Genomic DNA, 12,744 nt, shown 5'->3' with positions numbered 1-12,744 from the left:
AGATTTCACCCATTTTACAACTGGTTATGTAGAAGATTGGTGGTTATTGTGATAAGTTAAGAAGGGATGAATCGTTGTATACACCTGACTCGTGTCAGTAGTTAACTGGAAAAAATCGTCTGCCAGCAGTCCAGTAATACGAGTTCGTGGAAAAATGCAGACACAGACAAATGTCTGACACTCGACAATACCCGTATGTTCAAAAAAGTATTTTTAGAGTATATCAGGCCACATGGCACTTTTCCCAAGACAGCCGCTGTTGTCGTCTTATCTCATAACACTTCAATGTCCAAGTATACAAAGAATATATTCTTGACCTCAAACTCGGAGTCATTGCTGTATGGTGTGTCCTCGATAACATCACGATGAACAAGTTGTGGTGGTCCCTGGTGTTTGTGGCACACACACTGCCACATGTTTTCTGCCGGAAAGAGTCTGTTGACATCAGCAAGGGACAACAGCAAGGCGACAGTCTCAGGGAGCTGAGAGAACTAGTTGAAAAACTGGACAAGAGACTGGATAGCTTTGAAAAGAAATTTGAAGATCAAGAAAAGATCAACCAGCAACTAAAATCATCTCTTGAAGAATGCATCCGTAAAGAACAGGTTTGTAAAATGGCTCGTAGGCTGTAGGTCAAAGGTTTCTCAATTGACTGTTCGTATATACAAACTGTGTGCAAGCGCAGAGGGAGACCGTGTAAAAGACAAAGAGACAAACAGAGGACAGAAAGACACAAAAAGAGTTGAGGGAGGAAGAACTGCGTGCAATGCCAATATCCTGGACATGTAATTAACCTTTAAAAAATTTCCAGGAACCCAGAGTAGATCCAGTAGTGACCAGGCGATAGATGGATTATCAGAATCCCACCTTAAAAAAAGGTAAGATTACAACGCTTTTTTTTAGTTTTATATTAAAAAATGAAATATGAATATGAAAAACAAAAGTGTGTACAGTGACATCCTCTGACAATTTTCATTTAAGATCAGACGACACCGCCAGCTGGGAGCCTGTCGTGGCTCAGGTGACACAACGACTGAACCTGGCGGAGGCCAACATCCAGGCCTTGAAGAATGCCGACATCGCTGAACAACAGGCGAGAGGTGAGAAGGACTTCAGTTTACAAAAACGAGTCTCTGCTCTTCTTCTCTTTCCTTCATTCTTTCTATTCATTTCTAATTTTTTTTCTTTTTTTTTTCTTTTTTTTTTTTGTAGTTTGTGCGATTGCTCGGTCATTTATTCGTTCTGTCGTCTTCGATTTTTGTTTAATTCTTTTGTCTCATTTTGTTTGTGTCTGGTGATTTCGATTAAAGGCAAAAGATAGAGAGACTAAAACATCTATTGAAATAAAAAAAAATCAGTTGCCATGTTTGACTTTTTTACTCTCTTCCTCACCTTACTATTGTACACAGGTACGGTGTACGTGCGTTGGGGTCAAAGTGCGTGTCCTACCTCAGCCGATCTAGTCTACTCAGGTACAAAAGTGTTTTGTACAAACTATATATACTTTCAAATACCTGAGTTTACAGAGAAACTAAGACATCATAAATATTTAATGTTAATTTTGTATCTTGTTTCTTGCAGATAGAAATAACAAAACGCAGCCAGGTCAGGTTAACCACCTTAAGACATTTTTAATAGCCCAAAATATTCTTTAGTCTTTTTCATGCATAATTATATTGAAAAAAGAATTGATATATATATATATATACGCACTCACTAAATATTTAATTATTTTAAGTACGTATTTTAGATTATATATTATGTATAATACGTACTTTATGTAGCACACACGGATGTACACATTCAGGAAGACACGCACGCTCGAGAAAACACAGACACACAGCATAATCCGTTTGCATATCTAAACACTTTACGTTACGAAATTTTCTGCCATAGTTAATATCTAAAGAAATGTCCATACAGCTAGCATGAAATTTTCTCTGACTCGTGGTATAATATCACGTTCTTATTATCGTAAAAATGTATTAAAAGATTACTAGGAATATTTCACTGTTTTCATGCGGGTTCTTTAAACTTTTAGGCTACGTCGGCGGATCCTGGTACGGACACACAGGTGCAGCAGTGAATTACCTGTGTCTGCCACCGACCCCACCTTCACCAATCACACCCTTCCTAGATACGGACACGCTCTACTTTACGGCGCGGAGTACGAAACTTGCGATGAGCCGGAGTGCGACCTGTCGCCCAGCTGCGCCCGTGTGTCACATCTCGCGCGAGTCCTCCGTCATGCTCCCAGCCAGGGACACCTGCTACCCGGGGTGGACTCTCGAGTACTCCGGGTACCTCATGACCAATCATTTTAGCTACGCGGCTAGTATGGAGTTCATCTGTGTCGATTCAAGTCTCGGGTACATCCTTAGCAGTAAGGCCAACGACAACGGTGCTCTGCTTCACTACACAACTATATCAGTGCGGCAGTCTGCCCTGTCCTCCCTACATCGTCGATAAAGTCGTCTCCTGTGCTGTTTGCTCGAAATAAATGACAACTGGATGAGTAATATTAGTGAGCTTCATTTTGTGTCTGCTATAATCAACTGATGGGTGGATGTAATCAACTTTGCCTTTAGGTGTCAATACCACTCGTTAGTCTCAGTCATTCGAACATTAAGGCAGCTAACAAGTTAAAACAAACCATAGTAGTTGTTTTGGTTTGCACATTAGAACCTTTGAACCGCCATCTGCAAGTACTATGCAATGACCTCTAATTTATCTGTCTATTTACTATGTCCATCTATAAATCAGATATATAAGGTACTCGAGCATCAAAACAATTTTAAGCCCCTGACCCTGACTTCTTAACACTACCAAAGTTTCGGATTCTTCAACTTGCAAAATACTAAATACCGCTTTACTATTTCAAGCAGTAGTCTAAAAGATGATTTAAATTTCTAATACTTAGTTCACAAAACGTATTCAAACACAAGTCGCAGTTCAACACTGATTTCCACTTATCCATGATAAAAAAAAATTGTATGCCTGTTAAACGGACTTTCGAACAAAACATCTGGAAGCATGTTTCTGCTATCTGTCTGGTTTTCTTCGATATATTTTCTCTGTGAGAAAAAAAACCTACGTTTAATCAAGTCCTTGACATATACTTGAGAACATCAAGTGAAAAAGCAAAATTTTCGCAAAGCCAAATGTTGCTTTTATTATATATAGTCATATCTTTGAGGACATGCTGAACATTTTGATTTTATATTACATAATACACGTGTGTCGTTTTCTCAGACCTCCGCTCCCCATTGCCGGTTGTTTACAGAAATATCAGATAAAGTCACGATTGGAGGCGAAAACAGACCACAGTTCCTGACATTATCCGAAGATGTCCTTTTGACTTCTGGAAATATTTGTCCTGTCGTTGCAGCTACTGTTGTATTCTAAGTAATAAAAAAAACCACAGGAATCTCCTCTGATGCTTTAGCACTGTCGGCTTTAATACAACAGAAGTTTTCGCTTTTCAAGAAACAGTGTCCCACAAAGGGTAAAAAATAAATTATAATTAATAAATGTAAAAGAAAAGGGAAGAGGTCTACAGAAGAATATGAGAAACAGGCACGTGGAAGATGTCCTAATACATTTGTCAACAGCCTCGCCTATTGTCTTATCTCACTAGATATATTTAACAAATAAAAAGAAGAACAAGAACCGAAATTCAAACACAACGAGAGGTTTAAAGCCAGAACCAAGGCTAGATTCTCTAACACTCAGACGTCCTTCTTTGGTTTGACCTCAACATGTGGTGGACACTAGTCTTTGTGGCTCACTCACTGCCACTTGCCTTCTGCTACAAAAGTCTGTTGACAGCAGCAACGGGCAGCAGCAAGGCTACAGTCTGGAACTGATGGCCACGTCCATCAGGCAGCTGACAGAGCTGACCAAGACACTGGACAAGAGACTTGAACTGGTGCAGACAATGGAAAGGAAACTTGAGTTAGTGGAAACATTTGAACAGAAAATTCCCTTAGTAGAAAAATTGGAAAGAAGACTTGATTTAGCGGAGAGTATGGTGAAAAAATTGGACTTATTAGAGAAACTGGAAAAAAGACTTGAATTAATGGAAAATAGGCTTCACGTAGTGGAGAAAAGAGAAATCAGACAAGATCAAGAAGACAACAAGATCAAGCTTAAAACGGGACTCGAGGAACCCGAGGAAAAGGTAAAAGTTCTCTTAATTGTCGTGAACGTCAACTAATGACTTATCAAGGAATAAATAATCGCAAACCGACAGTTCATAATATGCATATAGGAAAACATACGTCTGTAGGATTTCTCTGTCTCTGTTTTTTTTTTTTCTCTCATTTTTCTCTTATTCTCTTCATCCATCTCTCTGCCTTTGCTGCATGTCTCATTTTTTTGCACTAGCTATCCATTGAGCAACTATCTGTTCTGCTTTGAATTTCTTGGTAGGCTCCTGCCCTGACTATTTCTCTGAACTTCTCTTACCCTTTATCGGACAACTTCGCTCTTCGCCTGACGACCGTATCCTGTCACCAGCACAACAACATATGGTCACATTATTTTTAGTAACTGTGCAGCGAAACAATGGAACTCTCCCCCTATCATATCCCCCACTTATCCCCCATTGAATCTTTTAAATGTGGACTGAAAACACATTTCTTCCTTGAGCATTACTCCTGACAACAGTCCACAGAATGCTGGTCCACCAACACCCCACCACTCTTTTTTCTACTTACTAATTCCCTATTCGCCTTCCTGTGTGTGTAAGTGAGTGTGAGAGAGAGAGTGAGCGAACATTTTATGTAAACGTTTGTTTCTGGGTCATACATACCTTTCAGGATACTAAAGCATCAAATCAGATAGTAAACAAAACAACAGCTGGACGACAGGAGTCTCAACGCTTGGAGAAAAGGTAAGGTCATTAGAATACTACGGGATTAAAACAAGTGTTGGTACTACACGACTGAAAGGATTGCAAGGATCTTAAGCTCAGATTGCATTTTATCAAGTTACACGTTTCTGTCTTTGACCGTCGGGGTGAGGAAGTTGGGGATCTGTTTCTCCCCTTTGAATTTCACCCTACCTTCCTTAGGTGCAAAATCACCGCTCTGTGAAAGCATGTTTGAATGAAATAAACAACCACAGCAATTTTAGTCAATATTTTTGCACGATGTAAACAACTATTTTTATATTCGAAGGTCAGACGACGCAGACACGTGGGAGCCTGTCGTGGCTCAGGTGACACAACGACTGACCCTGGCGGAGGCCAACATCCAGGCCTTGAAGAATGCTGACGTCATACAAGAGCAGATGACAGGTGAGAACGAAGTACAGCCGAACTTTGTAAACATTAACATTATTTCTATGTCATATCATTTTTAGTGGAACAATACAATGTATCCATGAAGTATTATATGTCTTTGAAGTATCAACTTTTTCACACAGGTACGGTGTACGTCCGCTGGGGTCACGATGATTGCCCAATCCACGCTGAAACGGTTTACTCAGGTGCTTCATTTTTTTTCGCAGCTTTATGTTTACACTTCTTTTTTTTTTTTTTTTTTTGTTTTGTTTTGTTTTGTTTGGCTAAGGTGTTGTCTCCTACACACACACACAATATGGTTTTATTGTGAGAAGCTTGTTTTAAAACATAAAGTTTCCTTGTATGTAATCACATGCGCATCCAAATACTTCCATATGATTCTCTTTTTTTTTACTAAAGGATACGTCGGGGGATCGTGGTACGGAGATTCAGGGGCAGCTTCGAATTACTTGTGTTTGCCACCTGAGCCTTCTTTCGGCATCCATACGCTTCTTAATAACGGATTTGCGAAGGTATTTGGCGCGGAGTATGAAACTTGTTCCGACCAGGAGTGTAACACTACTCCTACCTGCGCTGTGTCGTATACCGCGGGCCTCTTCTGTAGTCATACCGGCTAGAAGTTCCTGTTACCCTGGGTGGACTCTGGAGTACTCTGGGTACCTCATGGCCAATGAGCATGGCTCCTTGGCCAACATGGAGTATATCTGTGTGGACGCCAGTCGAAGGTACCTTCCTGATTCCCAGGCAAACAGCGATGGCGCCAGACTTTATTACACAGTTTATGAGTGTGGTAGTCTAGCATGTCCTCCTTACACTGGAGGCAAACTCGTTTTGTGTGCTGTTTGCTCTAAATGAATACAAGTTGTTGTCAGAAAGCTGATCTAAAATATAAATCCATACAACACATTTTTACTAGCAGTATTTTCATTGGGTTGTTTAGTTGGTTGTTTCCTTTGGCGGGAAAGTGCTTCCACCAAGAGGTGATTTGGCACTATGAGGAGAGAAGGAGTGGGGAGGAAACCTGAGTATCCGGAGAAAACCCACAACGACCGGCCCTACGATGTCCCGAGATGAGATCTGAACCTCTCTCTCTCTACTGTAGTAATAAGCGAGTGTCTTAACCACCTCTGCACGTGCCGGAACTAGATTCTTCAATTCCCTGGACGAAATACTCGGAACACTTTGCAAAACTTCGACAGGACACAGAAGACGTGTCCGACATTGGTGCCTCAGCCATGCTAACAATGTTTTTCTTAACCGGAAGTACTTAACCACTTGGTTTTCTGCGCATATTTTCGCGCACGAATTACAAGAGGGCGGATACTGCAGAAGATGACTGAGGCCACAGCAATCGAAGAAAGTGTTAGTGGGACGCAGGCAGAGAGAAACGACATCATCAGAGACACAATCAGATGAATCCACCAAAAAGGGACGAGGGAGGGCGACTACAACCTTCATCTAAATAACAGATCCGCTGCTCGGTCAAGCCTCTCAGTCTATCTTTATTTTGCCTAACAGCCTGGTGCCCCATCCCACCCTCCAGTCCCAGCCTCTGTGGACAGGATGACGGCAAGAACGGGCAATGGGCAGGGCAGGGGGCTCCATTTCAGTTAATGAAATGAATTCTCAGGAGACGATAATACCATGCAGGGAGGGGGTCAGGATGGGGAAACTGTGGAACAGTCTTTCCTTTGCTCCCATTGCTTCGTGCTAGAATCCTGGACTCAGGACATAGCATTGCTGCTAGGGACTAGGAGGGTGATGTAGTAAGCTAACGAGCATTGGAATGTATTACAATGTCATCAGTGTCCGTTGAGGTGTTGGTGGGTGAAGAATATCCCGTCCTTTTGGATGATCAGTATCTTGGTAGGCATGGACCCACCCGACAAAGAAGCATAGGTGTGGAAAGGACTACAAGCCTGACAAGACTGATAAATTTTCTCTAGTCAGTGATTCTTCCCACCGTGAAATCCCTTGCTTTCAAAAATATGATGCCGGTGATACTTCAGTGTGTGTATAGCACCGTGAAAACAGGGTTTTATACGATCCTGTTTGATGCAGACCTTTAAGTAAATGATAGTTAATCCCTACGCAGATATACTCTCTTTAGAGTTAAGTGATATTGAGCGTGTGACTATATGTATGAGTGTGTGCCTGTGTGTGTCTAGGTGCGTTCGGGAAGTAGACACGCATAGTTTGTCTGTTGTCATGTGATCATTTATAAATCCATCAACTTTGATCAGTAGTTGATTGAATCACTGCAGTCGGAGGCGAGAAAGCTGTCTGAAGACTTAGTTCTACAGAAGCCTAGAGCCAGAGACAGTTCTCTGCCCTTTGTCATATATAAACACAGGAGGATGTTCATTGCTCAACTCACAGTTCCCTCCCATCTCTCCTTGATCTCAATCTGAACATGGGACAAGCTCCTCGTCTTAGTCATCGTCCACGGTGAAAATGAATACCACGAATACACCATAATGTTACAAGAGTACGCAACCAAAATACACTCATAATTCTGACCTCGCGACATTCTCGTCAGCAAGGTTGTCCATCACAACAAGGGCGGCCTTCCTGATGTACACCTACTGTACTGTGCACCTGTACATGGCCGCCAGGGGGAGAGCGCCACGCCAATATATATTGAATACAAAAAAGAGAAAGAGAAAATAACGACACAGCTGACGGCAATGTGGCTGACATTATGTTTCTCGTTAATGAGTCCGCTGTGTTTACTTATATCGCTAGAGTCGGTGCAGTAAGCTGTATGTATTATTATAACGTTCTGTCGTAATGAAAACATCACGGGCCGCCACTCGGTTCTATTGACATTGACAATTTTTTCTCCGCCACGAGTCTACAGCCTCCCCTGATCCCAGATAACACCCTGTTGTCAAAGCCAAATGAGAACATGCTACAAAAAATATGATAAGGTGGCTCAGGTATCCGAACTCCCCGCCCCCAAGTCCCCCATCCTGGCCACCAACGCACGCACGGAGATAACTCACACACAGACGGCAGCCTGAGGCTTCGACGGACGGTTTGCAAATTGCAACCTGTTGCGTGCTGTGACACCCACACCCGGGGGAGCAGTGGCGAGGTCAAGGCCACAAGCCTCACTTTGTATTCCAAACGTGGCGAACGACTGTGTGACGTCACTGATAACTTGACCCCGCTAACAGCCGATAAAGAGATTGTTTCTCGAAGTGTGGCGAGCGACCCCGTTGCTACCCGAATGGCTGCGTCTGGTGTTGTGTGGGGTCGTAGCCTTACAATCCCCTCTTCTGGACTCAGATGGTAGCGAAGACCACACAAGTACACAGGCCCGAATTCTTGTTGCCGGCGCAATTTAAGGGTCAGCTAAATTCCCACAGTAGTTTAGGGGACTGGTCGCCAAGCTGTTCACATCTTTTTTTCTTTTTTTGCCCGTCACGTGTTGCTAGGAAGGCCTCAACATTTATCCGTCACTCTTACCGAAAGTAAAATGTGTTGGAGGACGTTATTAATTAAGTCCTCTCGCGCCATCGAACTTCCAGCCGCGCGAACTCGTAACCTGTACTTAACGAAGTGACAATATTTGCCGATAGCTCTTGGATTTCTGTTTCCCTTGGAGATTAATGCATGTAAATATTGGTTCTTTCCACCTCCTCTTTCTTTCCTCGGTCTTTGATTCCCCCGCCCTCACAGGGGCCAAAGAAACGACCCCAGGCATGGGACCTTCCACTCCGCCCCACCAACCCCACCCACACTTCTCCTCCTCGTTGCACTCCGTTGTTTGCCGTCACCTGCCCCCGCACTTTTTCTCGCTTTGCTCGGGTGCCGAGGAAGTGTTGTCAGCAAATACTCTTCGTCGATTTTTGCATATCTGGGCATGCGCACTGCAGTAAACAAAAATCCATACTCGTCCCACAAACCGAACTGCGCAGCAACTGATTTCCGACCACTCTCGTCTTGTTTACTTTTCCTCAGCATTTTTGTATTGCCACTTACTGGGGGCAGGCTGTGCGGCTGGGGGTGACGAAAAGAAGAAAAAGAAGAGAAAAAAAATGCAATGGTTCGATAGATTTAACGTGTCTATTGTCGCGAAAGGCTGAATCCCAGGGAATATTTTTACTGTCTGGAATCAAACAACGGATGGGGCAGAACTTTCTTCACTCCGGTTCTCATTTTCTCTCTGTCTCTCGGTTGCTTGCTCTCTGTCTCGCCCATCCCTTCTTTCTCTTTCCCACTCATAGCATCATCTTGCAATTTTAATTAGTTTCACTGGCTGTGATTTTTTTCTCGACCATTTAAAGTTTATATTCTAATAGATACGGACTGTCTTGTTAAAGTAAAGTGAACATATCAACTCACAGAAAACTAAGCTGCTGCAAACAGATTTAATTTCAATCACTAAATCTCCATCTTGTTTTATTCTTTGGCAGTGATAACGCCTTCGCATCTGAACACAACCAACTGATCCACCACCAGCCACACTATTGACAATGTGGGCAAAGTTTTATGTTTCGAAAAAGGTCAGGCTGTTAAATAAAGAATCGTTATCTGTCAACAATGTTGTATTACATTACGACTGACAAACACGGTCTGTCTACCATTCAGTCTGCTGGGAAAAATGTATTCTCGTGAAACAATGAAAAGAGTTCCTGTAAATATATAAAACAGAAAGACATTTTTTTTCAAAATAACTTTGATTTAGTATTCAAAACAGGAAGCCGGCACCTAATATTTCTTGGCAAAAAAGTCCCAGTGTTTCAGCGTGCTTATAAAGACTGTATTTTCCATAATTTTGTGTTTCCTGTTAAACACAAAACCTCCTGTCACGTGACGTCCATCTCTGAATGTAGAGACAGTTCCCGGAGCGGCAAACAAGGTGAAAAAGTTTATTAGTATAATCCGGGTGCATTTCTGTCTCATAGCTTCACGGACACCACACTTTTATGTGTCAGGAGTCAGGCAAGGGAGGCCAGCCGAGCTACGTCAGCAGAGGGCAAAGGGGCGTTATTCGCCATCAAAGGGCCGTTATCGAGGCAGATGAGGCTAGAGACTTGTAATTGACTTCATCAGACAGGGATGTAGGGAAAGGTCAGGTGAAAATCACCCACAGTTCCGCTCTCAAGGTATTTGTCGTCTGCAACGTCAACGATAGATCCCTCCTTCCCTTCTTCCTCCATCCCCACTATCTCTCCTCTCCTCCGGGGCAGTATTTGTCTGATAGCGAGGCCAGAATAAGAACCGCAGTTTTACCTGTGTTTTTTTTTTTCATATATATTAACGACTCGAGGTTCAAACTTATTTTAACGAGATTTGACCGGAAGACTGATCTTGGAAGCTGTCGTCTGAGATTCAAAAACAAATTTATAGCATTATTAAAACGAAGTTGAAAATTTATTGAACTCTGAACTCTCTTGTGGTTAAAAAAAAGGGGGAGCATTAAATCAATTACTTAATTAAATTTAATTAAGAAATTTTTAAACTGATGTTGCTTTATAAAGGTCTAAATAAACGGATACGTACATTCAATTTTTTTTTTGCATGTCCACCTGACCATCTCTCTCTATTGTCCCATTTATCTGTCAAAATAACTTATATACTTTTGTGTTGTCTGGAAACTTGTTGGCTGTGTTCCCAAACAATTTGACTCAGAGTTACTCTTGCCTAATCACATTGCGCAAAACGAAGGGTCAAAAGTTTGCGATCTTGTTAGAAAGCTTCAATTTCATTATTCCCACTGCACATACCAAAACAAATTTCCCAGAGTTGTTTCCGATTACGCAGACAATATAAGCGACTATCGCATGTCGATGATTCAATATGTAGATAGCTGAAAAAACATGAGAAGACATTTACTCCCTATAATGAAAAACGAGAGAGAGAGAGAAAAAGTGTATCAATTACAAATGAAAGAACTTTTTTGTCATCCCTATGAACCTGACCAAAAGCAGAGCCAAAGGTAGTCGAGGAGCCTCATGATAACCCCAGATTCCGGGGTCAAAATGTCTCCTTTGGACTGCAGAGACCGTTGGACTGGAATCTTTGTGTCCTCCTAGTATCGCCACATCTATCGTATCGTTCAACCTCTTGTTGGCCAATAAAAAATGACACAAGGAGTTCATTGAGGCTGAATTCTACTCCATGTAAATGAACTGCTTCCGAGCTGTCTGGCTCTAAATCAAATTTTTTTGACACATTGAAGACACAAAGTTAACTCAGCTGAACCCCACCACGTGGTTGCATAAGATCTGTTGCGATATGACGCAGTTAGCATATATAGCAGGCAGATGGTAGCCTCGTCGAGAAAATGTATGAATTAAAATGTCAAATTATCAGCCCCCTACTATAAATAAAGTTGCATGTGGAGAAGACAAACAATAAAATGAATAAAAAAGATCATTGCAATAGACATGACCACAGACTGGTTTAGAACTACAAAGACGAGGCTCAAGCGTAGGAGTGGTCCTGCCGCTGGCTACAAGGCAGCAAAGATGAATTGTCCATGGGAGAAACCGGTGATAGGAGTCTAAAGGTCTTAGCTGTACAAGACCTGGTCTGAGAAAACAGCTTTAAATTTCGACATGTGATTGGAATGTAGAGAGACATCAAAGGTCACGAATGACCAACTCTATCGCCAACTGTTTCTGGAAATATGAGCTTGCTTGATGTCTTTAGAGAGTAGTGTCGGATAAGCTGGTGAATGACGAACCAGACAGACAGACAGACAGACAGACAGACAGACAGACAGACAGACAGACAGACAGACAGACAGACAGACAGACAGACAGACAGACAGACAGACAGACAGACAGACAGACAGACAGACAAACAAAATCTATCAGTGGTATTTTAACAACAAGTATATCTTAAAATACAGTCTTTTAAGTGCATAAGAAAGAAACTTATATCGTACTCTTTAAGGATCGATTTTTTTCACCTTTCCTTCTCCACACCATTCCAGTCAGCAGTACATTCAAGTGCTGACAGAAAATTACCTTTATATAAAAGCTATTAGACGTTCTCGGCGCTGAAACGGTAAGAACCCTCGTCAGGTTTTCAAGAAAGAAACCATAGAAGAGAGAGAGAGACACGCGCATTCAGACATCCATCAAGTCCAGTTCCCACTTTACAGGCGTCACGGTTAACAGAAGGACTGTAGGGACCAGGAGACAGTTCTCTCCTGACATTTTCTCTGGGAAATGGCGCGGTCGTCTGCTCGGCAGACGTGATAGCACCACGAAGGTGAAAGGGTGTTTTCAGTGAATGAAGATCCAATGGTTTGCCTTAAAAAAAAGGGAAAAAAAAAAGGAAAAAAAATTAAAATCCCTATTGAGTTCTTTTCCTGCGGCGGTCTACTAGTGAATCTTCTGTGATTTGCTCGCTCATTTTGGATCACAGAATAGTTATTGAAGGGGAAGAAGAGTAAAAACTGTCTTAGCATTATTAGAAGT

The 12,744-nt window shown here is 42.1% G+C and overlaps 2 protein-coding genes and 1 long non-coding RNA gene across 7 annotated transcripts in view; 2 read left to right on the top strand and 1 right to left on the bottom strand.

Annotated features, from left to right (window-relative positions):
- LOC112556361 (dual 3',5'-cyclic-AMP and -GMP phosphodiesterase 11A-like) overlaps positions 1–12,744 on the bottom strand; it is a 101,746-nt gene that overhangs the window by 48,137 nt on the left and 40,865 nt on the right. The gene's annotated exons all lie outside the window — the stretch shown is intronic.
- LOC112556369 lies at positions 315–2,519 on the top strand. The gene is made up of 5 exons (XR_003097711.1): positions 315–605; positions 812–878; positions 982–1,100; positions 1,410–1,472; positions 2,042–2,519. It is a non-coding gene; the product is annotated as an uncharacterized LOC112556369 (long non-coding RNA).
- LOC112556366 lies at positions 3,682–6,211 on the top strand. The gene is given in 6 exon segments (XM_025225314.1): positions 3,682–4,180; positions 4,821–4,894; positions 5,181–5,299; positions 5,428–5,490; positions 5,705–5,874; positions 5,876–6,211. Coding segments are annotated over 6 exon segments (1,026 nt in total). The 5' UTR covers positions 3,682–3,865; the 3' UTR covers positions 6,161–6,211.

Source organism: Pomacea canaliculata, linkage group LG2 (assembly GCF_003073045.1).
Source record: "Pomacea canaliculata isolate SZHN2017 linkage group LG2, ASM307304v1, whole genome shotgun sequence".
Taxonomy (NCBI): Eukaryota; Metazoa; Mollusca; class Gastropoda; order Architaenioglossa; family Ampullariidae; genus Pomacea; species Pomacea canaliculata.
The sequence above is the reverse complement of the archived record's forward strand: the minus strand, read 5'-3'. Positions and strand labels throughout refer to the sequence as shown.